The sequence below is a fragment of the Mytilinidion resinicola genome (assembly GCF_010093595.1).
Source record: "Mytilinidion resinicola strain CBS 304.34 unplaced genomic scaffold BDZ99scaffold_23, whole genome shotgun sequence".
Classification (NCBI taxonomy): domain Eukaryota; kingdom Fungi; phylum Ascomycota; class Dothideomycetes; order Mytilinidiales; family Mytilinidiaceae; genus Mytilinidion; species Mytilinidion resinicola.
This window is the reverse complement of record NW_022985459.1, coordinates 162,239-188,437: the sequence shown is the minus strand read 5'-3', so window position 1 is coordinate 188,437 and position 26,199 is coordinate 162,239. Positions and strand designations below refer to the sequence as shown.

General features: G+C 51.8%; 6 protein-coding genes across 6 annotated transcripts; 5 read left to right on the top strand and 1 right to left on the bottom strand.

The window, feature by feature from the left end:
• Positions 1-1,165: 1,165 nt before the first annotated feature.
• BDZ99DRAFT_525784 (uncharacterized protein) lies at positions 1,166-1,903 on the top strand (the record flags this gene model as incomplete). The annotated part of the gene is made up of 3 exons (XM_033726032.1): positions 1,166-1,351; positions 1,454-1,688; positions 1,785-1,903. 3 exons carry the CDS (start codon positions 1,166-1,168, stop codon positions 1,901-1,903), a joined length of 540 nt encoding a protein of 179 aa, XP_033571157.1.
• A 775-nt stretch (positions 1,904-2,678) lies between these two features.
• BDZ99DRAFT_481364 (uncharacterized protein) lies at positions 2,679-4,214 on the bottom strand (the record flags this gene model as incomplete). Its single annotated transcript, XM_033722398.1, has 5 exons — positions 2,679-2,739; positions 2,787-3,236; positions 3,487-3,555; positions 3,671-3,780; positions 3,840-4,214. The coding sequence occupies 5 exons, from the start codon at positions 4,212-4,214 to the stop codon at positions 2,679-2,681; spliced, it is 1,065 nt and encodes a 354-aa protein (XP_033571156.1).
• Positions 4,215-6,572: 2,358 nt separating this feature from the next.
• On the top strand, positions 6,573-7,167 carry BDZ99DRAFT_481363 (uncharacterized protein; the record flags this gene model as incomplete). Its single annotated transcript, XM_033722397.1, has 2 exons — positions 6,573-6,641; positions 6,733-7,167. 2 exons carry the CDS (start codon positions 6,573-6,575, stop codon positions 7,165-7,167), a joined length of 504 nt encoding a protein of 167 aa, XP_033571155.1.
• Positions 7,168-13,836: 6,669 nt separating this feature from the next.
• Positions 13,837-14,729, top strand: BDZ99DRAFT_467554 (uncharacterized protein; the record flags this gene model as incomplete). Its single annotated transcript, XM_033721043.1, has 3 exons — positions 13,837-14,026; positions 14,083-14,147; positions 14,213-14,729. Coding segments are annotated over exons 1-3 (527 nt in total), but the record flags the coding sequence as incomplete, so codon positions are not given.
• Positions 14,730-18,652: 3,923 nt separating this feature from the next.
• Positions 18,653-19,453, top strand: BDZ99DRAFT_344316 (uncharacterized protein; the record flags this gene model as incomplete). Its single annotated transcript, XM_033714417.1, has 2 exons — positions 18,653-18,709; positions 18,779-19,453. Coding segments are annotated over 2 exons (732 nt in total), but the record flags the coding sequence as incomplete, so codon positions are not given.
• Positions 19,454-22,363: 2,910 nt separating this feature from the next.
• Positions 22,364-23,114, top strand: BDZ99DRAFT_525778 (uncharacterized protein; the record flags this gene model as incomplete). The annotated part of the gene is made up of 3 exons (XM_033726031.1): positions 22,364-22,414; positions 22,495-22,953; positions 23,019-23,114. The coding sequence occupies 3 exons, from the start codon at positions 22,364-22,366 to the stop codon at positions 23,112-23,114; spliced, it is 606 nt and encodes a 201-aa protein (XP_033571152.1).
• Positions 23,115-26,199: the final 3,085 nt, after the last annotated feature.

The following is a 26,199-nucleotide window of genomic DNA, read 5'->3' as shown; positions in this document are numbered from 1 at the left end:
TCCAATTCCCACACCTCCCCATCGCCACTACGAACTCTGCCAAATTGGGGGCATGATGAGACTGATTGGAGGGCTTCAACTATGGTAAGTTGATGCCAAAATGAACTTAGAACGTTCCTGACATTGGGCTCATCGGCTGCAGAGGTGCGTCACGTGGTAGCAATTGCGTATGTTCTGGAGCACGATCGATTTGCATGGCAGAAGCCGTTGCATACCATCTCAATCGCTGATGCCCCATTTGAATACCTCAGACGATAGAAATGCACTATCAAAAACTCACGCTGATGTGCTCAATTCCCACTCGATCTCCTTATTGAAGCGCTTCGCGGTAGCATTCGCATCCGTTCGAGACGAGGATAGATATGCAATACTGGAGATCTTCCATCGCTACGCTAGACTCCTCTATCCCTAAAAAGCTCCTCAGCGCTACATCAGCCATATCAAAACGAACTTTAGATGCACATGACATCTGCTTCATCACGATTCATATAACCTGAGCTCGTCCTGAGCCACTACGTCTACTTCAGCGCATGTAGAATGGTACATCGTCTTCTTCAACAACCTCAAACCCCAAGAGGTGCTTCGGAACTATATCAGCACGACCAAAACAGTCTGCTAGTATGCGTAGTCTCTACCCCGTCGCAATTCGCACATCTCAAGCTCATCCTGCATCAAAATGTCCAATCTAGCGTGTGGAGAAAGTGACATCGTCTCCTCCAACGAATTCATTCCTCAAGAGATGCTCCAGAACTCTATCAGTACTTCCAAAATAACACGCTAGTATGCTTGATCTCTGCTTCATCGCAGTTGGCGCATCTCAAGCTCATCCCGAATCCAAATCTCCAATCTAGCGCGTCCAAAACGTGACATCACCCTCCAACAATGCTTGGCCTCTTGACGCACTTCAGACGAGCAGTATCAAAACAGCGCATTCCACGTTTCAATACTCGCTTCACCATGAAATCTTACCTGACTAAGCCACCCACCTGTTGACCTCTACTCCACAACGTGCAATCTCAATTTTCCTTCTTCAGTCGCCATAGCCTGCATCACATCCACACATCGCGCAATAGATCTCGTACTTCCAAGCACACATCGCACGCTAGATCTCCTATATCCAACTACACGTCGTCACTAAATCCTCAACATCCTCAACATCACCACAATGTCTGCCTCCAACAACGCCAACGCCGCCGCCTCCAACGCCCCAAAGCCTCCCACCCGCGCCGACTTCGTGTTCCTGCACCGGGACGTCGAGGTCCCCTACGACACGACGGCGTGCCCGTACTGCATCACGCTGAGCTGCCCGTGTGGCACCCTCTTCCGCGCCTGCAAGGCACATGAAGCAGACGTAAGCGCCCCTCAAACCCCTGATCTTCCTGATCTTCCGAACCTTCCTCAACTCCCCCAAGTTTAACCAGTTCCCCCATTCCACGCACTAACACTCCCCCAGCACGACAACTTCACCCCCTTCTCCCGCCGCGTCCTCGGCCCCACCCCCCACAACGCCTATCCGCCCGCCCGCGCCGCCGTGCCCGACATCGAAGACGCCGTCGCCGTCGCACCGACCCAAGTGGTGCAACTGGTGAAAGTAGTGGGGCTGCAGCGGCAGCGCGCCGCCGCGGGGCTCGACGCGGGGGCTGGAAATGCCTTCGTGAAGGCGGAGGGGGTGTTTGCGTTGGAGGAGAGTAAGTGCTGCCCCTGGGAGTGACGGGAGTTATGGGAGTTATGGGGCTTTTGGGGCTTTTGGGGCTTTTGAAAGGATTGGTGTTAATGGGAAACAGTTTGCCCGGTTGCGAGCGTCATGGAGGGGGTATGGAGGGTCAAGGGGCTGCGTGCGCGGAATCCGGAGGTGCAGAGGGAGGGCGCTGTGGGGGTGAAGAAGGAGGAGGGGGCGGTCTGAACGTGGCGAGATTGGGGGAGGGGTATGTAAAGGATGGGAGGGTGGAGATCGAGAGAGGGCGATGGGCGCGTGGGAAGCGGTGGTGAAGGCAGTCTGGAAGTGGCGAGATCTGGAGGGGGCGATGTCAAAGATGAGAGACTGGGAGTTGAGAGAGGGTTTCGGGCGTGAGGGATTCAGAGGCTGTAAGAGATAGAGCGGAGTTGAAGAGCTGAATTGAAGAGTCACATCACACAAGAGAGGAGAGAAAGCATGATTTGAGATATAATTTTTTGATTGACAGCAGCTGCGGACCAGTCAATCAAGTGTGCTGTTATGACTGGCCCGCAGCTGCTGCCCACTCCCGCAAACCCGGAACCCGACTCGTACTGAAAAAGACGCCCTCCGCCGATGCATGAAAGAACCTAACGGTTCCTTCATACACCGACGGAGGACGCCCTTTCATCCCCCCAACATCTACCCAATACTGAAAAGACGCCATCCACCGGTGCATCTGCAGATGCATGAAAGAACCCAACGGTTTTGCTTGGCACCGGTGGATGGCGTCTTTCCAACCCCACATCTACTGCGTCCTCCACCTGGAGGGACCGCTGCCATGGCAGCGAAGGATGTTGCTGCATGGCAGAGGTCAAAAATGTCTTCGAAAAAAATCTGCGTCAGGTCAGTTGGAGATCGATGGAACGGAGGTGAAGAAGACGTACCGAAGAAATGCCTGGGGCTGGGCGTGTTCGCGGCTGAGATGACCGGCCGCAGGCGCACCCAGCCCCAGGTACATGTATCATTCCTGGCCAATGGGTGTGAAAAGACGGTATACAAAAATGGCGAAAGGCGTCATAATACTGCAAGAGGTTAGAAAGATCAGATACTGAGCATTGCAATGACTTACTGGTTAGGAGCGTTGTGATGCCTGACTGATAGGAATAGCGAATGAAGGCCTGGGATAAAGCTTGCTTGTTGCTGAAGAGGCCGATCTTGCCGCAGTTGTAGCAACTCGAGAGCCGAACAGGCAGAGAGGCCAGCTTGGTAGTCGACTATTCGATGGCGCAGACCATAGTCCATGGCCATGGCTGTGGAAGAGTTTAGGTGCCGTGAAGAACGAGTATGGGACCTTTGGTGCAAGCGGGGCGGCTTGGGCGGCGAGGCCAGCTTGGCGGTCGGCCAATGGAGGGGTGTGGAGCACAGTTTGTGCTCTCGGAGACCTTTAAGTGCCTTCATGACGGGGCCTGAACGTGGGTGCTCTGATGAAATTGAGGCGGCTTGGGCGGTGAGGCCAGTTTGGCGGTTCGCCGGTCTAAAGCGCATACCACAGTCCATGGGCGTGGAGCAATTTAAGTGCCTTCAAGACCGAGTATGGGTATTTTCGTGCAAGCGGGGCGGCTTGGGCGTCGAGGAAACTTTCACGCCTGGAAGCCTTGGCCTGTTGCGAATGCGAGGACGACGATGGGATGAAAAGCAATGTGCCCTTTCCTCTTGAAACCCTTGGGCTGTTGTGAATGCGAAGATGGAGCTGGGATGGACCTGCCGATCGATCATAGTTAGCTACTGTCATGAGAGACATGACGAGGGAATGGGGAATGTAAACTTACGAGTAGACGTCCAAATATGCCTTGGAATGGTGTGGACGATTGAATTGAGACCATAGAGATGCCATAACACTGTCGACGGATCTGGGTCAGTCAGTTTCGATTTCGACGCAGCCTGCTACGAAGAATGGGCGGAGGGCAGTGGTCTCGAGGAGAGATCATGAGGATAGGGAGGGTGATGCCATACCAAGAATGACTGGAGATGCTGGTGAGCATCCCGCGGCATTTGATGCAAAGAGAGAGCATGGTGGCCGGATGGACGGGTCGAAATGGAGCTCGTCCGGAGGTAAGCCAGCCCTGGGTAGCATCAGTATAGTGTCACCGGGGTTTGAGGGATGAGGCATGATGTGACATACCGCAGTGTCTAGATGCTGAGAGGTATTACATGATGCTTGCGTTACGGACGTTGAGGCATGAAAGAATGAAGTTGGTGTTGGTGGATGGAAGAAGAAGAGAAGGGAAAGGTGGGCTGACGTAATGCGCTGAAGTGGGAAGAACGAATGCTGAGATGTCTCGCGGGACCAGTACGATGCCCCGACCGCTGCATGAAGCCTGCAGCTCGAAAATGCGAAGGCAGCCACATATCCACTTGGTGCGGCAAGTTCATTATAATCCCGTGAACGGTTCAGGCGCTCTCGACGTCTACAAGCTATTATGAAGCTGTTCAGCGCTTTCTGCAGCTGTCTTCCATCTCCGGGCCTGTCCTCCCTCTCGCCGCCAGACCTGCTCATACCTGCCTTGTGTCAAGAGCTTCGACCTACACAGCTTCTGCGCCATACGCTGTTCCATACACAAAATCGAGCGTTTCATGGCACTTGCTACCGAAATAAGGGGCCCCTATCGGCAAGATTGGTAGCGAGGCAGCTGAGCTATGGGATATGGTGGGTCGACCGCTCCTCTCTTTTAACCTCACTACTATATATTTCACACCGCAACTACCACCCGCTTACTGTGCTTCCCCGTGCGATTTCCCTTTGCAAGTCTGTTTGCGAAGCGGTGACGACGTTACTCGGGCACTACCGAATCCCGTATGCGTGACCGATGGGCTTGAAACGCATCTGTAAGCACGTCCTACAGCTATCCTGTTACCGCGCATGGCTCCGTACTAATCTCTCAATTTGAGCTTCTTGAAGAGCATACGCACCAAATCTACCATGGCAGGGGCAGACGAATGCTGCCAGCTCAGCTAGCACCGGCATACCATCGCCAAGCGTTCTTCCTCCTTGAAGCATACGCGGTTCCTACGATGCTGTTCCGGGAATGAGCCTTCTCGTCACCGTTCCACCCATCCTGGCTTTGCCCGTCGCCGCTGTTCTTGAAAACGGTGCCCCTTAGGCTTTCCCCGAGAGGACATGTTGGCATATGTACGACCCAGGCGGAGGTCGCGGAGGCGACTACTGTCTACCAGCATATCTTATTCTAAGGAAGGGTTAGCCAATATGGAGAAATGCCGGTGCACGGCTTCTGAGAATTGGAAACTGCCTTTGAAGAGCAGGGACTGGCATACCTCTGTCCTGGAACGGAACTTCACCTTGGAATAGGCAGGGCTATGGGAATATGGGCGCTACAAATTTGTTTTGTGAGTTGGTATTGCTTTTTTCGAGTTACGATGGGGTTACCCTAATAATTCTCAATCTCAAGATTCGCGGACGTGGAACAGTACAAGTCATTCCAACCACCTCCGATCATCATGCCAGCATCACGCGGCCGTATGACCTAGCTTTTGGGCCTTGGTTCCGAAAAGACACGAGCGGTTCATTAACGATGACGACTGTTATGTCGCGAGCTGTGTTGCGGTGAGCGGGGCCGGTCGCATGCGGCGTGTTTGAGGGGGATGATCGACATTGGCCTCGTTTGCGGAGACGTCGCTGGCTCCTGCAAAAGGCTTAAGCTGTGGGAAAGACGCGATACTCGACAGTACCCTAGGAAGCGTCAGCTAGTGCTCGCAGCAGTGAGGAAGTTCGCAAACCTGGCCACCCGCCATCGAGCTTATGACCGCGATAGCATTCTCAAGGTATCTATTAGGTGAGTCTAACATTCACCAGTAACAGTCGCTCATGCTAATCCTATTAGCGACTTTGCCTGGCACACCTGACGATGCAATCCTCCGTATCCCAGTCGAGAGAGCTCGGAATTGCGCTACTGTGTGTCAAAGTCGACGCCTATTGCCTGACAACCCCATGCTTACAGCAAAATTAGCAAAGACGGTCGCAGGTCAACGTTTTGCGAAAAACGAGTCGATCTATGCTGCCTTGAGAAGCCCCAGACGGTCCGATCCCCCCCCTTGCAATAGCGTCATAGCGAGCCCGGAGACGAACATATATCCCCATCATTTGGACAGCTCGGAGCTGGAACAGAAACGATATCTACGTACAAGCTGAGGACACGCGAACATGATCACACTGTTGAGACGGACAATACTAAGACACTAGGATTGGGAGTTTTCGATGCCGTCCAGCACGGCGACAATGCCACTTTCGATTCGGCCCTCGGCGATTCCGGACAGATCAATTATAATCTCACTTCTGTTCTCCGCATCTCTCCATCCAATCTTCTCCCTCCATTGCTTCCGCAACTATTTCGTACACCATACCTCAAGCCCAGCAGAATCACCCCGATATCGCCACAACGCTGCCTAAGGAAGTCAAGACCTGTTCCCAAAAGCCACGCTTCGTATGTGCCTAGTGGTCACCACCAAATGCCCCAGTTGATCCGTATATCTCTGCTTCACGGGTCTGATTGCAAGCGCTTCCCTTTCAAAAACTTCACGTACTTTTAACTCTTTTTAACAAAGCCTTTTTCATCTTTCGATCACTCTACTTGTGCGCTATCGGTCTCTGGTCAGTTTTTAGCTTTAGAAGAAAGTTATCTCCCAATTGGAGCTCCATTCCCAAGCAACTCGACTCGTCGAATGAGTTTCACATGGCAAAAGCAGCCAGTCGCGTACGGGATTCTCACCCTCTGCGACATCCCTAGCAACGCCACGAAGACCTGCCGAACATCAGTCTGATGAGTTCCACGAGATAAATACGATGGATAATCCGGAGCCTCCTGGTTAGGTTACAAATTATGGAATCGTCAAGGACGCTATGATCAAGGACCCCATCATTGATTTTGCGACTGAACCATCATTCTCAGCAAACTCGCTAGGCAGGCCGGTACTTCCGCCCTTCTAATTTCCTCCAAAGTATATACGCTAATTTTCACTATTTGTCACGCCTAGCACACCGAGATTACCGCACTCCAAAGTTCGAAGAGCTCGACATCAAGCCATTTCTTGACGAACTCAATAATTTCTCTACCCATCACACGAGAGATCTCTTCAAAAGCAAGAACACCAATGCTCCCGAGGCGCAAGCTGAAGACGCGCGGATATGCGTCGTCAAGATTGCGCTCATGGAAATCGAACTATTCCAGGTCAAATTGGGAAACTCGTTGCTCTTACAGACATCGTCGACCGACGGGGAGTTACTTGGAAAGTATTCGTCCTACATCACGCAATCACCAGCCTTTTCTCTTCCGGAGCTCGCGACAGCAACTACCGGCGCCGCAATACCGTCGACGCGAGCGAATATGTTCCAGAACTATTCGGGAAACCGCCGGCCGTATCACGCAGTCCGGCAGATTGGATCACGGGTGGTCGCCCGCGCCTCGAAGACCGCATCACGAAACCACACCACCTAACCAGCAAAACTACAAACATTGGGAGCTCTGTCCAATATGGACAGGCGTAGGGCTTCACTATCTGTACTGTTTCGTAAGAGAGACGGGAGTGTTTCGCAGATGGAGACCTCTTTGAAACCAAGAGCAAGGGTCGTGATGGCCTTAGATCTGAAATTCAAAGGGATGCCTGGCACACCGACGATGCCACCCTCCGCACAAGTTCGGGGGAGCTGGCCAAAGACAGGACCGCTGCGGCAGGACCTTTTGCAGTCTTTCTTAATTTCCTGGTTATCAATGACACTGGCATCAACATTGCGACCTTGGCACCATGTCCAAGCTGTTCAGCGGGTTAGCATGCCTCCTCACATTGTCTGATTCACCCATAACACACACGCTGATCATCATGAGTAGCTTCGCCTGGCATACCGTCGATACCACCCTCCGCGCCAAGTTCGAAGGTTTCGGCACAGTCGAAGAGGCGATGCAGATCCCAAGGTCTGGCTTAGGGTGCCGGCGATGCCACCCTCCGCACCCTGCTTAGAAGGTTCCGCGCATGTGCTTGAAGTTGCGTTCCGGACTGACGTATCGTTGGCCGCGGATACCAGAATGAGGACGGCGGCCGGACAGCTGGATCTTTCAGTAGCTCAACATGCATTCTGTTACCATCATGCATCCGTTGTTTATCAAATGAAAGACCTGTCAGAGTCATCAGTCATTCCAACTCGGGCTGTCACCAATATTACCATACTGAGAGGTCGATTTCGGAAGACTTGGAAAGGCTCTTCAACTTCACATTTTCAAGCCTGCATACATCGAATTCGTTCGCGTGTTATCATCCGCCAAACTGCACTCCTTCCAAATTGGTCTCCGTTTTTGTTTTTGTCATCGACACCGACCGTCGGGCATGACGTGAGATCCTGCCTACCCAAGAAGGAGCCCATCGGAATCTCCGCCTTACGTCTTCCCAGCATCCTCAGCCTCCACACTCTCCATCCTGCACTCTTTCTACCGTCATCGTCTCGTCTTATTAATGCATTTCATCAGCAAAATTCAGGTATTACTACAGTATTCTCGACAGCTCGAACGTCATCAGCGCCACTGGCAAAATCGTTACCCTTACAGGTGAGCTTCTATACGTCTCAACTCCACAGAGGCCGCAAGGGTCAGTACTTTGATACTGAGAAACTAACAGTCGTCAGGTGGAGCCGACGAAAAGCACCCTTGAGGTCAGCGTCTGCCGTCGAGACGTCGTGGACGACGTCCGCGCACCGGCCGCTTCCCGATCCGCCGTCAGTCTTCCGCTAGGACGTCGAGGCGTCTCCTTCACTCCCTGTCCGAACCCACCTCACTTCCAAAAGGCTTTCCTTTCACTTGATCCACGGTTGTGACGGCTCTTCCTAACCGCTACCAAACCATCAAGGTGCAGGTGGTAGCTGTGACGGCCTGGCTCTTGAGGAGAAAAGTGGTCGGTCAGGCTTTGCTTTTCTCTCAGGGCGGAGGGCCGAAGCGGGTCGGCAAGGATGGTATACCTTCATTTATCTCTTCTTCATCGTGTTTTCCGCCAGAATGTAGGGGTAAGTTTCAGTAAGCTCGAAGGAATCCAAAAGATCACGGCTAACATCGAGACCAGACCGCTGAAACCATCCCGCCCGAGACCGAATCCTTTGTCAGCCTCCGCCACATCCTGCGCTCTCTGATCTGAAATTCGAACCATAATTTCCGCTTGCGAAAGCCCACTGCCCTCACCAAACGCGTAGCCTGGGATTTATACGTGGCTCAAAGAGAGACAGAGGACATACCTAATAGAGAAGCTCGAAGGCAAGATCAAGGAATAGAGGGGCAACGCGGGCGAGAGCTCGCACGCAGGGAAGAACGCCCCGGGCTTACAACCTAAAGTGCAGCTGCTCGAGGAGGAGGCTGAGGTCTTGCAATGGAAGACAGCTATGGCGGTGTGAGGTGCCTTGCAAGACGTTCCCACATCCTCAACCTACCACTGACTGTCGTAGGCTGAGACTCTGGTGTACGACGGCCAACAGGCGGGTGTTTCGCTCCCGGCTGTGCGATGATGTGCATATCTTTCTGCTCGTCTTGAGTCCCAGCGACGCAACATCCATGCCGCGCCCTTGGCAGGGACGGTCAGCTTGGAGAGGGCATGGTGGGGGATCCTGAAATCCATATAGACCTAAGGCTATACTTACCTTCCACAGTGTCATGTTCGTCACCGCCGGCACCGATGGATCACTATGTCACGTCGCTCTGAAGTCTTGGCCGCCACAAGTCAGTTATCAACATGTCGATCGAGAGGGAAGCTACCAATTGCCTCGCCATCATGTTCGTTTCCAGCAGCATTCTCAAGTCTTGCATTATCTACTCGAGGAACCGGACCTTACATTTGTTACCGTTACTTATAGGCGTTCAGCCATAATCCAGCAGATGGTAGCTTCGCGGCACTGCCTGGTCGGACAGCCGCAAAAATCAATTGCCTCTAAAGCATTCCCGTCACTGGCAACATGCTTTGCGTTGCAACACCTCCTCTGGAAAGTCAAACTTCAGCGATATCTCGATCCTCCTCACCGCCGGTGGTGTGGCTTGTAGAGGACATTTCGGTTTGGTTCCTGTCTAAGTCCCTTGGAACAAGGCGCCGGAGACGGCACCATCTCTCGTATAGCTTCGAATCGAAGCATAGAGGCAAAGGCCACCTCTCTCACTACTACAAGGTCAGCCTCCGCACTTACTCCGAAGCCACACGTGGAAACCCAGACCCTCTTTCAGCGACATCTCGCAGTTCCTCAATCATAAGGCCATTCACCCTGGGTCACCCTCAACGCTTCGTCACGGGCCTCCACGCTTGCCTACTCGCGGTTCCAATTGCCTCGCCAGCGTGCCTGTCACCGGCATCATTCCCTTGCACTGCAACGCCTGCCCGAAGAAACCAAACTTCAGCGATATCTTGCACCACATCTCTCACTACTGCAAGGTCAAGTTTGCTTGAGAAATTGAGGAGTAGGCGGTAACGAGTCATCGGGAGCTGCAATATGTGGCATACAGAGTGGAACGTCGAGCACCTCACGTCAGACCGCATGAGCCATGGGGGAGTGCGGATGGAGGCTTAGGAGAAGGAATGCGTCCCGCGATGGGAGATGTAGCTGTGGTTTAGATGCGTAAATGCAATCGATTTGTACCCGCTCTCGTTCACGTCCTCGGAGCTTTACATTTTATCCCGGTTTCTAATCATGTGACAAGGCACCTCATGCAGCGGCAGGTCAGTGTACTCATTCTTTATCCAGACGCCATATTCAATGATATAGATGATGCCGTTGCGATTATGGTAAGGTGGCGCAAGGGTTTTGAATCCGCGCTCGTCCACGGCCTCTGGAGCTTTACATCCTATTCCGGTTTCTGGTCTCGTGACAAGGCACCTCATGCAGCGGCGAGCTAGTGTACTTTTCCTTTAGTCTAGATACTGAAAGCCATGATATGGAGGGCGCACTTATAACTTGGATGAGTTAGTGCGGGAGGTTTGCACCTGTCCTCATTTCAGTCGTCGAGAGTTTGACATCTCATCTCGATCTGTTTTACTGTGAGGAAGTAGGAAGTACCTCATGCAACGGTAAGCTATTGCACTTCTCGACTTTTCTAGACCCTGGAGATCTCGAATAGGAGGGCGAAATTGCAATTTGGATGAATTAGTGCGAAAAATTTGGTCCCGATCTCGTTTGCATCCCTAAGAGCTTGACATCCTATTTGGATTTCTTCTCCCATGACGAAGCACCTCGAACAGCTGCAAGTCAGCCCTTTCATTCCTTTGTTTAGGTGCTGTAAGTCGCGTAAGTGAGTATAGACTCGCACTTTGGCTGACTTACCACAGAAGATTTGAAACTGCTCTCATTCACGTTGCCTAGAACTTGACATCTCATCTTCATTCCCGATGTCAGGATCAACCACCTCATACGGCGGCAAGCAGATACATCCAGCTTGTTATCCGAATGCTGAAAGCCGCGCAAAGTAGGATATAGATGTGAATTCAAGAGCTAATCACAGACAATTTGAAGTTGTTGTCTTCGACATCCTCGAAAACTTGACATCCGATCTCGTCTCATGATACCACGGCAAGACACCTCGCACGGCGGTAACCTAGTGTCAGCAAACGATGGATTCTGTTCTCGTTCCTGCTCCCGAAGAGTATGCATCTTATTTAGGAACGTGATCTCACGACAGGGCACCTCGTGCAGCGATATGAAATGTCGATTACGGAGATTTTGAACGCATTCTCGTTCATGCCCTCGAAAGCTTTACATCTCGTATGAGTTTCTGATACTCCTCCAGAGGAACTCTGACGGCAGCCAGATGACCCCAATATAAACTATTTGAAATCCCTCCGATTCCTGCTACAAGAGCCTGTCCATGGTATTTGATTCCTGGATCTTTCACAAGGCACCTCATACCGCGGCAAGTGGACTTCACAGAAGAAGTGAGTAGGTTCTCATTCACGCTCCTGAGATCTTCCCATCTAATATTTATTCTCGATTCCACGCAAGAAGTCCCACACAGCAGCAAGATGAACTCTTTGCAATCATTTTACCACCTTTCGATTCACACCCTTCAGAACTCTACTTTGTTTATTGATCCATGACTTCACCCCAAGGCGTTTCATGTACCGGCAATCAGTTCATTTTAGTCCCTTTGAACGCGCTCTAATATAGGTTATCCAAAACGATACACCTCATCTTCATTTTCAATCATATCACGAGACACTTCACACAGCGGCAAGATGATTCTTTCATGCAGATTTGAACGCGTCTCGATTCATGCCCTTGGGGCCTTTACATCTTCTCTCCAATTTTGATACCGAGCCAGACTACCCCTCACGGCGGCGAACCACTCCAACCAACCTCTCTCCCGGTGCTAATCCCTACCCAATTCATCAGTCAATTCGTCTTCCTCTCAAACTAGGACCTCTGGAAAAGACATACCAAAATCTCCGAACAACTACCCCCGACTGCCCCCAATTCGCCCACCACAGCTCCAAGCCCTCCCTCTCGCCGCCCAAACTCGCACGCTCTAAGCAAAAGTCAGCTCCCATTCGCTGATTCACAAGCACAACCACTAACCACTCGCTCTCCAGCTCCATCTCCGCCGACCCCTCGCTCTCCCCCTCCGCCTCAGGCCCCTCGGGCGCGGGCGCTGCCGGCTCCTCCACCTCCCAGGGGAGCCCCTCGGCAATCACCGCCTCCTCCCAGTACAGCATCTCGTCGGCGTCGTAGTCGGACTCCGGCGACAGCTCGACTACGGGGATTGCGGAGGTAGACATGGCGTCGTTGTTTGTAGTTGTTTAATTGAAAGTTTGTGCGGAAGCGTGGTTGTTTGTGGGAGTTTTGATGGAAGTTTGTGAGAAATTGAAGAGGTTTGGTGACGATGTGCGCTGTTTGATCTGGTTTGAGGAGTGGAGGAGGGAGGGGGAGGTTATATGTTGGCACTAAAAGAGACGGGGTGAAGGGAGAGGGTGACGAAGAAAGGTGAAGGGATGGGATGAATGGAAGAGCGGTGAATCACGTGTTGATCGTTTTGATGCGATCACCGTGGTGGCTGTGGTCCTGAGGCATGGTGATGGAGCGCAGATTACGATGTCAGAGTTTCCGGCACGAGGATTACAGTGGTATATCGAGAAGGCTCTTTACGATCTGTTTTCGTATATCATATCTTCGAGATCTTGGATCTGGCTCTGAATCAAATGCATGATCCAGACGGTTTGTATAGACTGGGCATATCTGGTTGTACTGCACATAACATTGGGAGTTATACAACCGCATCCAGCCGCCTCTGATCATGCTATCTAAGGCGAATTGAGGGACAGAAGACGAGCGGTGTTCATATCCTCAACGAATCCGGCCACTGCCATGCGCATGGTCCCACCTCCCTGAGAATCTTGGAGCCACCTGTCCACATGCCCATCATGATACCACCGCTCAACAGATTTGAGGCGCACATAGCCTTGCGGAACGCCTCCGCGGTGCCCAACATCTTGTCTACTTGCCCAGCGTCACGCCATGACGAACTGCAGCCTGAAACCAGCTCAAGATAAGGAGTTTGGGCGCCATCTCCTCCGTCTATAAGTAGAGGCCCTCGCCCCTCTCACCCGTCTTTCTCTTCCACCGTCCTTCGAGCTCGTCCTCCTCACTGTTTACCTCGTCCGAGTTGGGCCTAGCCTCTCTCGCTTAAGTGTCGATCAACTGCCGCGAGGCTTATAAGCCCCAACGTCCGCACCTCACTTCCTCTCCTCTACACCATCCTCCTCAACATCACCACATTGCGATAACGATCTTCCAAGCCTTCATTGTCCAACTCGCAATGCAACAGCCGCACCAGTTGCACCGTCCGCACCTCGTCCATCAGTAGCACCCTCCTCGTCCACCCCGTCTCAAGCGTAAGTCCTCCATGCTCCCCTCAGGCCAGTCCAAACACTTGCCTGCATGAGTGGCCTGACTCTGCATCGACACCTCAAGCTAATCCTCACCAGTCTCCCTTACTCTCGCACTCGTCATGCTACTAGCACTTATCGCCCTGAGGAACTCATCCTGCTACGTCGCTCGCCTGCGTCCGCCGTCCTTGCCAGGAGACAGTCCCCCCGAATACGAAATCGAAGACTTGGAAGACGAAGCTCTTTGGAGCACTGAGAAAGTACTGCCGTCCGTTCGTTCTACAAACCAACCTACAAACCAACGTGCACGGTGGGATCTCATATCACCGTGCACGTTGGGTTGTAAGAACGAAATGACAGAGTCACGACATCATCAGCATCCAAAGTCACAGTCCAGCGTCACGTCGACCACCAAGGCCGAGGGCGATGGGTGTGCTGGAGGAGTTGGGCTAGATACTACAGGTAGGCCATCACCCTTCTGACGCTTCCTGATCCAAAGCTGACTTGTCCCTTCGCAGGTCAGAGAACTGGAATTGGTGTGGCTTCAGCTTGGAATGGTGCCTTTGCGATCCATCCCTTCAAGGTACGTTGACTCCACAGCTCCTCATCTTCCACTTGATTCAAGGCTGACACCTCTCTCACACACAGACATATCTGCAGCTCCTACCACCTCGCCATCACGATCACCGCCTCGAGATGATCACCATGGAGAACATCGACACTCATTTCAAAAACCATGGGTGCGGCCCGGGCTCTGCTTCCCAGCCGCATGATCGTCGCCTCGAGATGATCACCATGTCCGGCTCTGGAGCGGACGGTCAAGGAAAAGAACGCCATCATGAAGGAAGTCGCTCCCATGTTCGGAAATTGCCGACAAGCGCCATCATGACTGGGGTCAGCTCTTCTTGGGTAGGAGGACAAGGACTCGCTCTCAAGGCTGACCTCGAGGTGGCTGTTGTCGTCATTATGCTGAACATCATTGCCAGCAAGCGCCATCATAGTTAGAGTCAGTTCTGCTTGAGTAGGAGGACAAGGACCCGCTCTCAAGGTTGACTCGAGGTGGCTGTTGTCGTCATTATGCTGGGTTTTGTTTTTCGCGGATGCATTGATTTCGGTGGATGGGATGGTTTTAAACTCAGTCTTCATCCTTTTTAAAATTAAAAACCTTTGATGCCCTCCCTCATATTCATCTATCTTGTCCCACATTGCAGTGACCGTGCAATATGAAATGGAGTCATGTGCTGCTGCGAAGAGCACTTCGCCAATCCTGGCGAGTTCCCATTTCCGGTTATCCTCTGGCGCTTCGTAGCTGGCCACGTATACTGGGGAAGCCCATCTTCAGGTGGTTGACGAGACTTTTTGAGCGGGCTTTGCCACGTGCTTCGAACCCCCCCTTGACTGGCCCTGCACCTACTAGCTAGGATACCCCGTACAGTGCTATCAAGCATGCAAACGTATAACTTGCGGAATCTGATATGAAGGTGAGATAAAAATGTAAAATAGTTGTTGCGAAAAGTACCTTTTGACTGAATGCGTACCTTCCTGCCGGGGTACTTCTCACAGTGGTGTCGAGCGAGCAAGAGTAAAGGCCCTGCAGTGCTATATCGGAGTGTCTAAATGCAAGGTACTACTACTGCCAATGCTTGGGGTGCCTCTAGGGCTTCAAAACTTCAAGTCCGATGCAAAAGTAGACGCAGTAGATAGTAGGTTGCCTTTTGACTGATCGACCACCAACTCGCTGGGCTACTCCGTACGGCGCTATCAAGCATGCAAACCTGTAGAGCTTAGAACACGATATGAAGACAAGACGAGAATGTAACGTGGTTCTGCCAATTGCAGTGACCCAAGATGAAAATTGGATTACCTGTTGACTAGCCAACTCTATTCTAGCTGGGTTACCCCGTACAGTGCTATCAAGCATGCAAAAGCGTTACGCGTAGAACACGATGTGAAGGTAAAGCGAGAATGTAACATGTTTCTGCATATCGTAGTGTCCCCGGATGAAAATTGGATTACCTTTTGACTGGTCGACTACCTTCTAGCTGAGCTACTCCGTACAATGCCATCACGCATGCAAAAGCGCTACGCGTAGAACATGATGTGAAGATAAGGCGAGAATGTCTTGTGGTCTGTATGAGGTGACCTCATGTGCAGTAGAAATTGGACTCCCTTTTGGCTGACCGCGTACCTACCAGTCGGGCTACTCCGTACAGTGCTATCTAGCATGCAAACCTACACAGTAAATAACACGATGTAAAAGTAAGACGAGAATGTAATGTGGATCCTATAAGATCGTGAGGTCAACTTTGTCGGAGGTCATAATCTGAAGGCATGCAATTGGTGAATACGTCCTTTGAGCTTCATTTTCGGTCGACAGCAAACACTTTCCGATATTTCTACTCGATATATATATAAAGCTCCCCCCAGCCAGCGTCATCGCGCTCGAAATCAGCGCACTCCCTCCCCCCGCCCCCCCAATTTGAAGCCGTCAGCGGTAGAACATCCTCTTGGCGTCTGATATCTATGGTGCTGAAATTCATGTCCTCATTTGAAGCTCGGTGTCGGCGGTTGAAAGTGGAGGTAGATGGGCCTAGACCCAGGCCAAAGAGCAGTATGAGCGCATAGATTGAGTGGTTGATTCTTCCGACTCTTCCTCGATGGTGGATAATGTCGCCTTGAACGGCACCGGGCGCAAGACGCGGCGTCTGGTCACGACACGGAAACGTGCCGCCAATCGGCGCTTGCGTCGCATGTACCGCGCTTGGTGGGCAGCTTCTCCGGGTGTCCTGATCATTTTGGGACGGTTTGTTGAAAGCTTCGTGTTTTGTTGAGATTTGTAGACTAGACGGCGCGTTAGCAAAGCGTACAGCAAGGGGTGATTCGAAGGTACGTACGATGGTTTAATGCAGGTTCGCTGAAGGTGAATGAAGATGGGTGACGGTGGGTTTAATGGAAGTGTGTGGACGCTAACCTTCACCTCAAGCTGTAGACCTTCACCACAAGCAGCTCGCGAGGGGGCAGCTATTCAGGCTCCGGTGAACATATTATAGCACCCCAACACCGTCCGAAGTGGCTTAAAGAGTCATCAGCCTCGTTAAAAATGTCGTTTTACCGTTTTTGATAATGTGCTAAAGGGCTTCATGCGGTGCTAGGCAAGTGCACACGAGCGCAAAGTGAGTATTTATCTAAAGTATGTGGAGGTTTAGCATCGAGTCTCATATTTGTGAGCTGCCAATATCTATTCAACGCCATAATGCTTTACTGAATGCAAACCAGCCAGCACCGTGAACCGAACTCATAGACTCAAGGGCCTGGGATGGGCTGGAAGAATCGAATACCAAAGTCAGTGAAGTTCTATGAACGTTTGCACTACCTAAGGCTACTCCGAAGTACAGTACTTTGTCAGGGGTTTGGGCACACAGGTGTGCCACTGCCCTGGCTTCACCCTTGCTCTCTCAACGCCATCGCGAGGAGTACCCTGAGTAGCATGGCTTCAGTTCATCAAATTGTAGTCTTACTTCTCCTTGGTGGACCTTTACACCGTGTTTAGAGTTTCCGAAGCCTGTTGGGATACCTCGGGGAATTGCAAGGAGTGCCGAAATTTATGTCTTCGTCCTGCATCTTCGCTATGGCAAGCAGAGGGCATAGAAAAGATACTTTCGCCTCATATATCCTCTACAGCTTCTACAATCCACACATTATACCAGGCAAATGAACGCCTGCAGCATCCGACACTACTCGCAGACACCTTCGCGCCTCCAAATGGGCGGGCCGCCAAACAATAGGAAATCCGGTCTGGTCTTTCCACCGTCACTTCTATACTTCGCAAATCAGCCAGAATTCAGTGAATGCTCGCAGAACCCAAAACTACTACGATATGTTTTCGCTGCTTCGAACGGAAAGGGCTGACCTGGTGTAAGGAAGACTTCGCCTGACCTCTCCTCTATCGCATGTCCACTGCACAAATTATACAATAGCCAGGTAACGCCTGCAGCACCTAGCACTGTACCAAAGTATCTAAATACCCACTGTTCCGAGCGGGAGTGGGCATATAAATGATTTTTCCATCTAATCATTCCTCCATCACTTTTATACTCCACACGTCAGCCAAACGGCAGTGGACGAATGCTCGAGCATTGAAGTATGCTCCGAAGTGTCCGAATCTTCGCTGCTCCGAACGAAAGAGGGCCTATGAAAGAGGCCCCCGCCTGATCGACTCTCCATCACATCTACACTTCTACACTTCACAATGACTTTCGAGTAAGAGGTAATCAGACGCCGGCAGTACCTAAAGCCGCTCCGAAGCATCTCAACCTTCGCTGCTCCGAAGGGGGGATAGTCTATGAAAGAAGCTTCTGCACGATGAGTCCTTCATCACTTCTACACTGCACAATGACTTTCGAAGATGGGGACCCCAGCACCTGAGGCTGCTCTGGAGTATCTGAATCTTCCCTGCTCCGAACAGGAGGAGCCCTATATAGAGGCTTCTAACAGATCTATCCTCCATCACTTCTACACCCCACAAAACCCTTTGAGTAAGAGTACTTCAGACGCCGCTATCGTAAGGCAAAGTACTAGGACACAACTTGAACACATGGATATATCTCTACCCATGCCTCACTCTTCTCCTATCAACACCGTTGTGGGGAGCAGCTCAGCTAGCAGATTGATTTCCACTACCTGAACCTTTACATCTCGCTCTTCAGAATACCGGTTGCTGCAGGAGACCCTCAAGGCTATTCCCAATGCCGCAGTTCCCCCCTAACAACAGCTCAATTTCGCGCCTATGTCAGAGTGTGGTCACAGTCACGTGCAGTCCCGGACGTTTCTCCTCGTTAACTCTAACTTCACCATCGCCGCAACATCCTTTCCTCAGCTGTCACATAGTCGAACCGTCTTCACGCTGCTGCAACCTCACGCGAAACATCACCGCACCCCATTCAATCTCGGCCACCTCCGCTCGTCATCGTCAACATGAGCTCCAACAGCCTCCTCAACCTGCCCGCCAACTCCCTCACCCGCTCCACCAACGTGCCCTGGTACGTCGAGCAGCTCGAACCCTCCCAGCTCGCCGAAATCAAGCTCTTCTTCGTCCAGTACTCGAACCTTCGGCCCGAAGAGGTCGAAGCCCACATTCTCCGCGCTGTACGTCACCTCTTCCCGTCCACATAAACGCCCTCCCCATCTAAAATTCAAGCTAACAATGCCTCACAGCGTGACGCTGCCTGGGTCATCTCCCCCTGGCCGTGCATCGGAGAGTTCTGGTTCCTCTCCTTCTCCCTCCGCCGCCACCCCGCGCACGCCCACGTCCTCGAAACCCTCCGCTTCCAATCCCACACCGACCCGCCGCACAAACTTCTCGATCTTGGAACTTGTCTGGGCCAGGACCTCCGCCAGCTGGCGTACGAAGGCGCGCCCATCTCCGCCCTCTTCGGCGCCGATCTCCTAGACTTCGAGGCCGCAGGACACGCCCTCTTCTGCGATCTGGACCGCTTCACGCCCGGACATTACATCAAAGGCAACATTTTTGCCGCAGACACCGACGCCGAAGACGCACTGGTTAAGACGCGGGGTAGTTGGTTCTTCGTGCATGTGTCCATGTTCCTGCACATCTGGTCACTGGAGCAGCAGGAGGAGGCCGCGGCGAACATCCTCAAGTTGCTGAAGAAGGAGCCGGGTGCTATGGCGATTGGCACGCAGACGGGGAGGCTCACGGCGAAGAATGACAAACTTGAGCCGCCGTTTTGTAGGCAGGGGGAAGAGAAGTACGTGTATAGGCACAATTGGGAGAGTATGGTCGCGATGTGGCAGCGGGTGGCGGACGCGGAGGGGGTGACGGTGGATGCTTGGGCGGGGTGGGACGTTTCGCACCATGAGAAGATGGAGAGGATTAGAGGAGAGGTGGATGAGGAGGAGTTGAGCCCGGCGCTGCGAGAGCAGCTAGATAAGAGGAAGGTGCTGTTCACTGTGACCATCGTGTAGGGGGGTTGAGGCGCTTCGGCGCCGTACGCGGAGCGGTAATGGGGCGAGCTCTGTAGTCTGATATGGTGTGGATTTGGGCTTCTTCTTGCTGTAGAGTCGGAATGAGATAGATAGCTGAATGAGATGACTGTGTTGTGCGATTTGAAGCTTGTGATTCAGCGATTTGCGTGTGTGATAACAGCGTTTGTGATGTCTCATAACTGCAAGGAGGATTCGGACACGATGTAATGAGTAAGAAGCCGTGAATTGGATTGGCGCTGTAATGCTATTGAAATTGCTCTCCTCTTGACTTTGAGGCGTCTGCGAGTCCATGCTGCACATGGGATGACGACGTGTGAGTGGCTTCATAGGGATGGATCACATGAATACGTGATGTAAAGAACTCCAGGCCCTGAATTGCACTTCAATCCCATGTTAAGCACCCCTGGATTCCTCTTACCGCGTGTGCTAGACCTGGTCGTATGGGCATGTGTTTTGGGGGTGTACCTAGCTGCGTGAGACATTCATAGCATATACAGATTTGAAGAGGGTGAATGTAAAAGATTTGAGGCTTTGATTTACATTTCAATCCTCCATCTAGTCCCGCTCGATCCTTTGCCTCGTATGTGCTAGGCTGGGCCGTCTGGCTATGGATTTTGGAGGAACGCTCAGTTGCGGGAGACACCCCTGACAGACGGAGAGTTGAAAAGTGTCAATGTTAAGGTGGTAAATTGTGAATTGCATAGTCACATGATTCTACCTTTGACTTCGAGAGTTGTGTGTGCGCGATTGGGATCTGCGATGGCGGTGTTGGTGGTGCCTCCTCCTAAGGTTAAGCAGAATTTAAACATGATGTATTAAATTCAAGGTTATAGATTAGCAAGGCTGTCAACAGGAGTAGCTATCGCGACTGAAAATGCTCGTACAATTCGATCTGACAGGTGCGCATGAGTGATTTGCGAGTGTGATGGCAGCGTCTGAGTGCCTTGGCTGCAGTGAACGAGATCTACACTCGATGTAAAGCGCAGGAGACCGTGAATAAGAACGGATGCGAATCTAGGCTTAATCTTCTATGTATTCGGACAGAATGTATATTTGTAGAGCGACTGTGTGGCCCAAAACAATTCACTGGCAAAAAAGAAACGGTGACCGCCGCGCGACTCGAACCTCATCTGAGGACAAAAAAAAATCTTTGAAAGCTCACTTTGATAAAGCGTGTCATCCTTAGTGCAGGGGCCATGCTAATCTTCTCTGTGTTGTTTCAAATTGACCAAATGCCCGAAGGCGAAGTGCGTTGATTTTGGAGGAAATATATAGACTGGAAAGTGGGTGGGGTCAGTGCGCGTTTGTTATTGTTGGGCCACGGCTACGGCTGAACGCCGACGTCACACTCCTTCTAGTGCCCTGGATTACTGTGCGCAGGCAATGTCGCTGTCTTCCACAGGTAATGTGCGTCTTTTACGTATAGTTTGGCGTCTCACCTCCGCCACTGCGAGAATCCGCGCATTCTCACTTTGGATTCACACGTATTTTGCACTCTACACACAAAAAATCGTGTCACCAGGTCGTTTGAAGTTGAGCGCATGGCTGATATGATTTTAATTGTGATTCCAAACACGCATATGTCGGTTTGTCGACGCCTTGGCCGATGTAGGTCGAGCTGCTGCTTAAGCTCGAGTGGATGGAATGAGCGGGAGCTTACTCACCTTGCAGCTCGATAGGATCCCGAGAGTATTACGCCACTTGCAGATTCAAAGGAAGAAGAGCTGACTTTTTTTGGAATTCGTGTAAATCGGTTTGCGGAAGGTTTGGCCGTTGCACGTCAACAGTGATTGAATGGCAGGACCGAGGCCTACTCAAACTCATGGCGTGTTTGACGTGTTCGAATACGCCTTGGGGCCAAGGAAGCTGTGGATACATGGCCGCAAGTTTGCTATACTACATCTGCAATGGGAATGCGATTTGGGCTGACGGATCACGTTGTCGGTCCCTTCCTCTCTAGCAGGCTTACTCAGCACCTTGTGTATATCTTTCCTCCTTCCGCTCAATAGCTAGCTTCCTCACCTTCATCAATACAACAGCTTTTGGCTACACATCTTCCCTCTGACTGTCGCTCAACGTGAGACACGCATCTACTTCGCGTTCCCGCCGAAGCATCCTCGGGCCGACCCACCACTACCGGTTGTGTCTATTCCCCGCCGCGCTCACTGACATCGACATCTGCCTTCGCTGCTTTATTCCTACCTCTCTATCTTACAAGACTTACTGCCTCCGCTATTTACTTCAAGAAGTCCTCCACCGACTTCTTCTCTCGAACATCTCCTCGATCACCTCACCACTGGACTTACCGCCTCACCGTTGGACTTACCACCTCACCGCTGGACTTCACGGAGATGCCACCCGCAAGGAAAACCTGCCCGCAGAAGGCTACGAATCCTAGGTGACAACAATACTCAGTACGCCCGTTACGGACCTTATCACCCAGCCTCGGAGAGTCGGTGCTTCTCGCATCAGCTGCTCAGCTGCTCAGCTACAGCCTGTTGCACTCGCAATAGCCATCCACACTGAGCTGAGTCCACGCTTGCGCCAGTCCAAGAAGCAGCATCACACACAGTTTCAGACCGTACACTCACAAATTCACACCATAATTCTTCAATATGCCGTCTTTCACCTTTCACCTTCCCCCCAAGCTTCAGCGCCGCCCACTTCGAACACGTTGTTAAGCAGTTCGTCGAGCCGGCCTAGCAGTTCGTCGAGCCGGCCTGGCAGAAAGTCGCCGAGGCCACCTACCCCGTCGTCATCACGTCCTGACGAGAGTTGCCGGATACCGAGTGCAAAATGCCGATAGGAGAGGGACTCCAACGCCTGGAGTCGCGCGGAGTGCTGCAAGTCGACGGCTAGTGGGCGGGTCCTGGGTACGTTTGCCTTTCACTACACGTTCGCCAAGTGAGGTCCTCTAACCTTACTAGGAGGTCACCAGCAAGGGTGCAGATGGCAAGCGTGATCGACTCAGTGTGTCCCTCACCCCACATTTCCCACAGCAGACTAGGCGCAGCTCTCTTACTGGCCGAATTACAGACAGCTCTAGTCATCCCGAGGAGCAGGCCACGCATTCCGAACCATCTACTACCCTTCCTGGCAAAAATGCGTCCGCAGCGCGCATGATGGAGAAGATAGGGCACGTGAAGAGCAAGGGACTTGGCCTGAACCAACACGGCATCACCCAGCCATTGGTCCACAAAAAGCTGGGCAAAATAGCAGTAATCAAGGGCGGCGCACGTGCAAATGAAGCGGAAGTAGGACCCAATAGGAAGCGGAGCGAGGTGGTCGTGGTTTTCGGACTGCTAAACAGCGTGTATAGCGGAGACGACGAGGCAAGGAACGACAGAAGACTCCGTCAGGAGATCGGGGACTATCGCGCGAACAAGGTACAGCAAGTTCTCATAGTTTGAAGGGTTTGCCTGCTAACTATACTTATAGTTTAGGCTTATAGAAGGTCCACCTGTACTACAAGGGTAATCACACAAAGGCGCCCGTGTACCTAAAGTTTGCTAACAAAGTCTACGGCGCCGCGCACATACAGCGGTGATCATTTCAACAATACTTTACTTCGAGGTCCTTATTGTCTTGAAACAGTGGAGCAAGAGACCTGGATCCGACTAAAGCGGGTACCTGTCTAGGCAAGGAAATGTCCGCTAAGTTCTACAACTTGGGTTATCGTTGTTCTAGGAAAGATAATACTAGAGTGAGTAGTCATTTGCTTCCTTGGCGTGACCATCGACTGACTAAATCCAACAGCAGTTCGCCATCGTCCTGCCCTCTAATGCCTCAATGTAACCTCCTTTCCACTACAATCACCCGGTACGTCCCCTCTCGCCTCTCCCAAGCCCCCAGCGTCCCTTCCTACCAACACACCCGGCTCCACCCCATCCACTGAGCTCGGCTTCTCAATGCCCCACTCACAGACAGGGGAGCCAAGATAAAACCAAAAGTCATCGTGCGTGGGCGAAGGGCCAGTAAATTGTGGCGTGGCTGGCGCGTAGGACCACACGCAAAGCACCTTTTTGTGTCTGCATTGGGCTTGCAGGTTGAGCAGAACCGAGGCAGCAATCGGCGATGACTGAGTCACCGGAGATACCACGACGCCGCACTGCTTTGCACTCATGGCGCCGGTGGAGGTGTCTGGACTCAGATATATGATCATTTGGCGATGTGTTTTGGGATTTGGTAGATAAGGAGATATGCTGACGAGATAGGTGTCGCAGGTCACTTGAGAGACATGATTACGGGGTGAGGCACTGCAGCGGATCTAGGCATTCTTTCTTTGCTGATCTCTCGAAACAGGCATCGATCGTAAGGGACTCCCACGGATCATGATGAGGGCACATTGGGGTGTTGGCACAAGTACACTTTCCCGTGGGTGAGGACCAAAGGCAATGGAGGCGATATAGATGGATACGGCGAGGGGAACGAGAGAAACCATCTAGCTTGAATGGAACCGCCGTCCGCAAACAATTTATTTTCCGGGCATTTGTTTGTGTATACAACCTCTCCGATATCCAAATTGCCTTACACTGGGAGGAACGCATTTGAAGCCCAAGGCGGACCGCTGACACCAACTCATGTACAGCGTCGCCCTCTACTGTCTCCTCTATCGCCTCCTTTGCCTCATCTGTGCCCTGACCCACCTTCATTAACGTCAATACCAGGGTAAATCTTCTGGATGGTCCCTGCATACTCCCCTATAAGCAGCCCACGCCGCGCTTGCCATGCCCTACAGCTAGGTCATGAAGCCCATCGTACCCCCGGGCTTCTGCAAATTCCCCGAGTTCCATCAAAGCTTCGCAATGCATTAAAACTCAGTGTGGCGCTTGAAGCAGGACGTTGCTCCAACCATAAAGCAGATTTTTGATATTGTAGATAGATGGGGTACACTATATAATAAGAGACGCCCACGAAACGCAAAAACGAACGAAACGGCGATGAAAAGAGCTGCGGTGACTTGTGATTTCGACCTCTGAAGAGGAAATGGTAACCTTCATTTCAGCCGTACACCCCTCTTCCATGTTCCAAGCCTCTGACACTGTCCAATCCTCGTCTCACGACCAATAAAAGCACTTAGCGAGACCAGCTCTTTCAACCGATCTGCATCCCTTTGCATTTGAATATCCAACTGACAGCCCACAAACCCCATGCTAGCGGATCCATATCAAAAATACTAGGATCTTCCTCAATACCCTCTACAGATCTTGTTCCGAATGAAACCTCATCCTTGTGAAGCTTGTTTCTGCTTTTCGTGATAACATACTCTCCCTCAATTCAGTACAGCCACTGATGGATGACGTGGTGAGTATGTGTGCGCCAGTAAACATCCTAGTATGCTCATTCAACGCTGGTATGACCTCTGCGGAGTTTGCGGCTTCACTGACGGCCAGGTGCCTGACGAGAGCCAGCCACCCGCCCTCCAACACCTGCCCTTCACCCCTCCCTTACAGTTCCACGACCTTTCACGTTCTTCCATCCTCTCGATCCGTCAATACTACCGGCCGACAAATCCTTAGCGCCTTGGCGACAAATTTCGATCGGTCGACTATAAGAGCTCGCCCTCCCCTCCAACTTTCCTCTTCTTCTCCATGGCGGCTGACGGTGTGGCGAGACGAAATTTACTGCTCGGGGTGACAGAGCTCATGAATTCTGTTCACCTACCTACTGCACAACAGGTACTCCACCGAAAGGTGGGCGGGGTTCATCTTTGGAGACAAAAACTCGGATGAGATATCTCTCCACAACATCTTTTTTCATTGATGATCTCACCTTATGTGGGACTTCAAAGAAGAAGTTCTTTTGCTTGCTTGCTTCCTTCCTTCCTTGCTTATTGATGGCTGAATGCGTGTAGTGATGTCGGATTGCTTACCGGTCTCCCTTCGTGACTCGCTGTGGTGAGTTGACGCGTCGCGTTGTTGTTGACACTTTAAGGAGGATTTTCAAGGAGGATCTTTTTGCTATGCTGCATACCCATCCGGTCACGTTGTACGCACCGTTCTGTGGAAAGCTAGTCGAAAAGATCATCACGCTTGAGAAGTCTAAGAGGTTTGAGGGTTGAGGTCACTGCGAGCCCTTTGGCCACGCCAATCCCATGCCCACAGATGACTGCGCCTCGATTCTGAAATTGTGGGGGCACTCTAGCCTTCAATTAAGCACTTCAGCGAAAACTTGGAGCACTATATCGTACCTAGGATGTCTGACGGCTAGGCAATCACGATCACGGTCTGATACTTCCTCGAGCTTGTGGCGTTTGGGATGGCACTGCAATTTCCCCCGTTGGAGATTGTGACGGCCGCTCCGATTGTGACGGCGTAGATTCACATCTAGAGTACTTGAGTAGGTTATTGTATATAAGGGTGTTATTGTATGGCCCGTGCGATTAGTAAGCAGGAACATCAAATCACTCCGAGATGCGTATTTACGCTGGAAACAACCCACATAACCACGTTCAAATAACAAATCCAACATGCCCAGAATTCGCTGTGGGCCTAGCAAAGGCGAGAGAATACAGCAAGCTATTAACTCGTACAGAAATCATCACCATCCAAGCGCTACAGCTACCGCAAATGCGTATGCCATCCACCCACAAACCATCCTTGATCGGCTCTCTGGCAAGCGCACAACCTCAC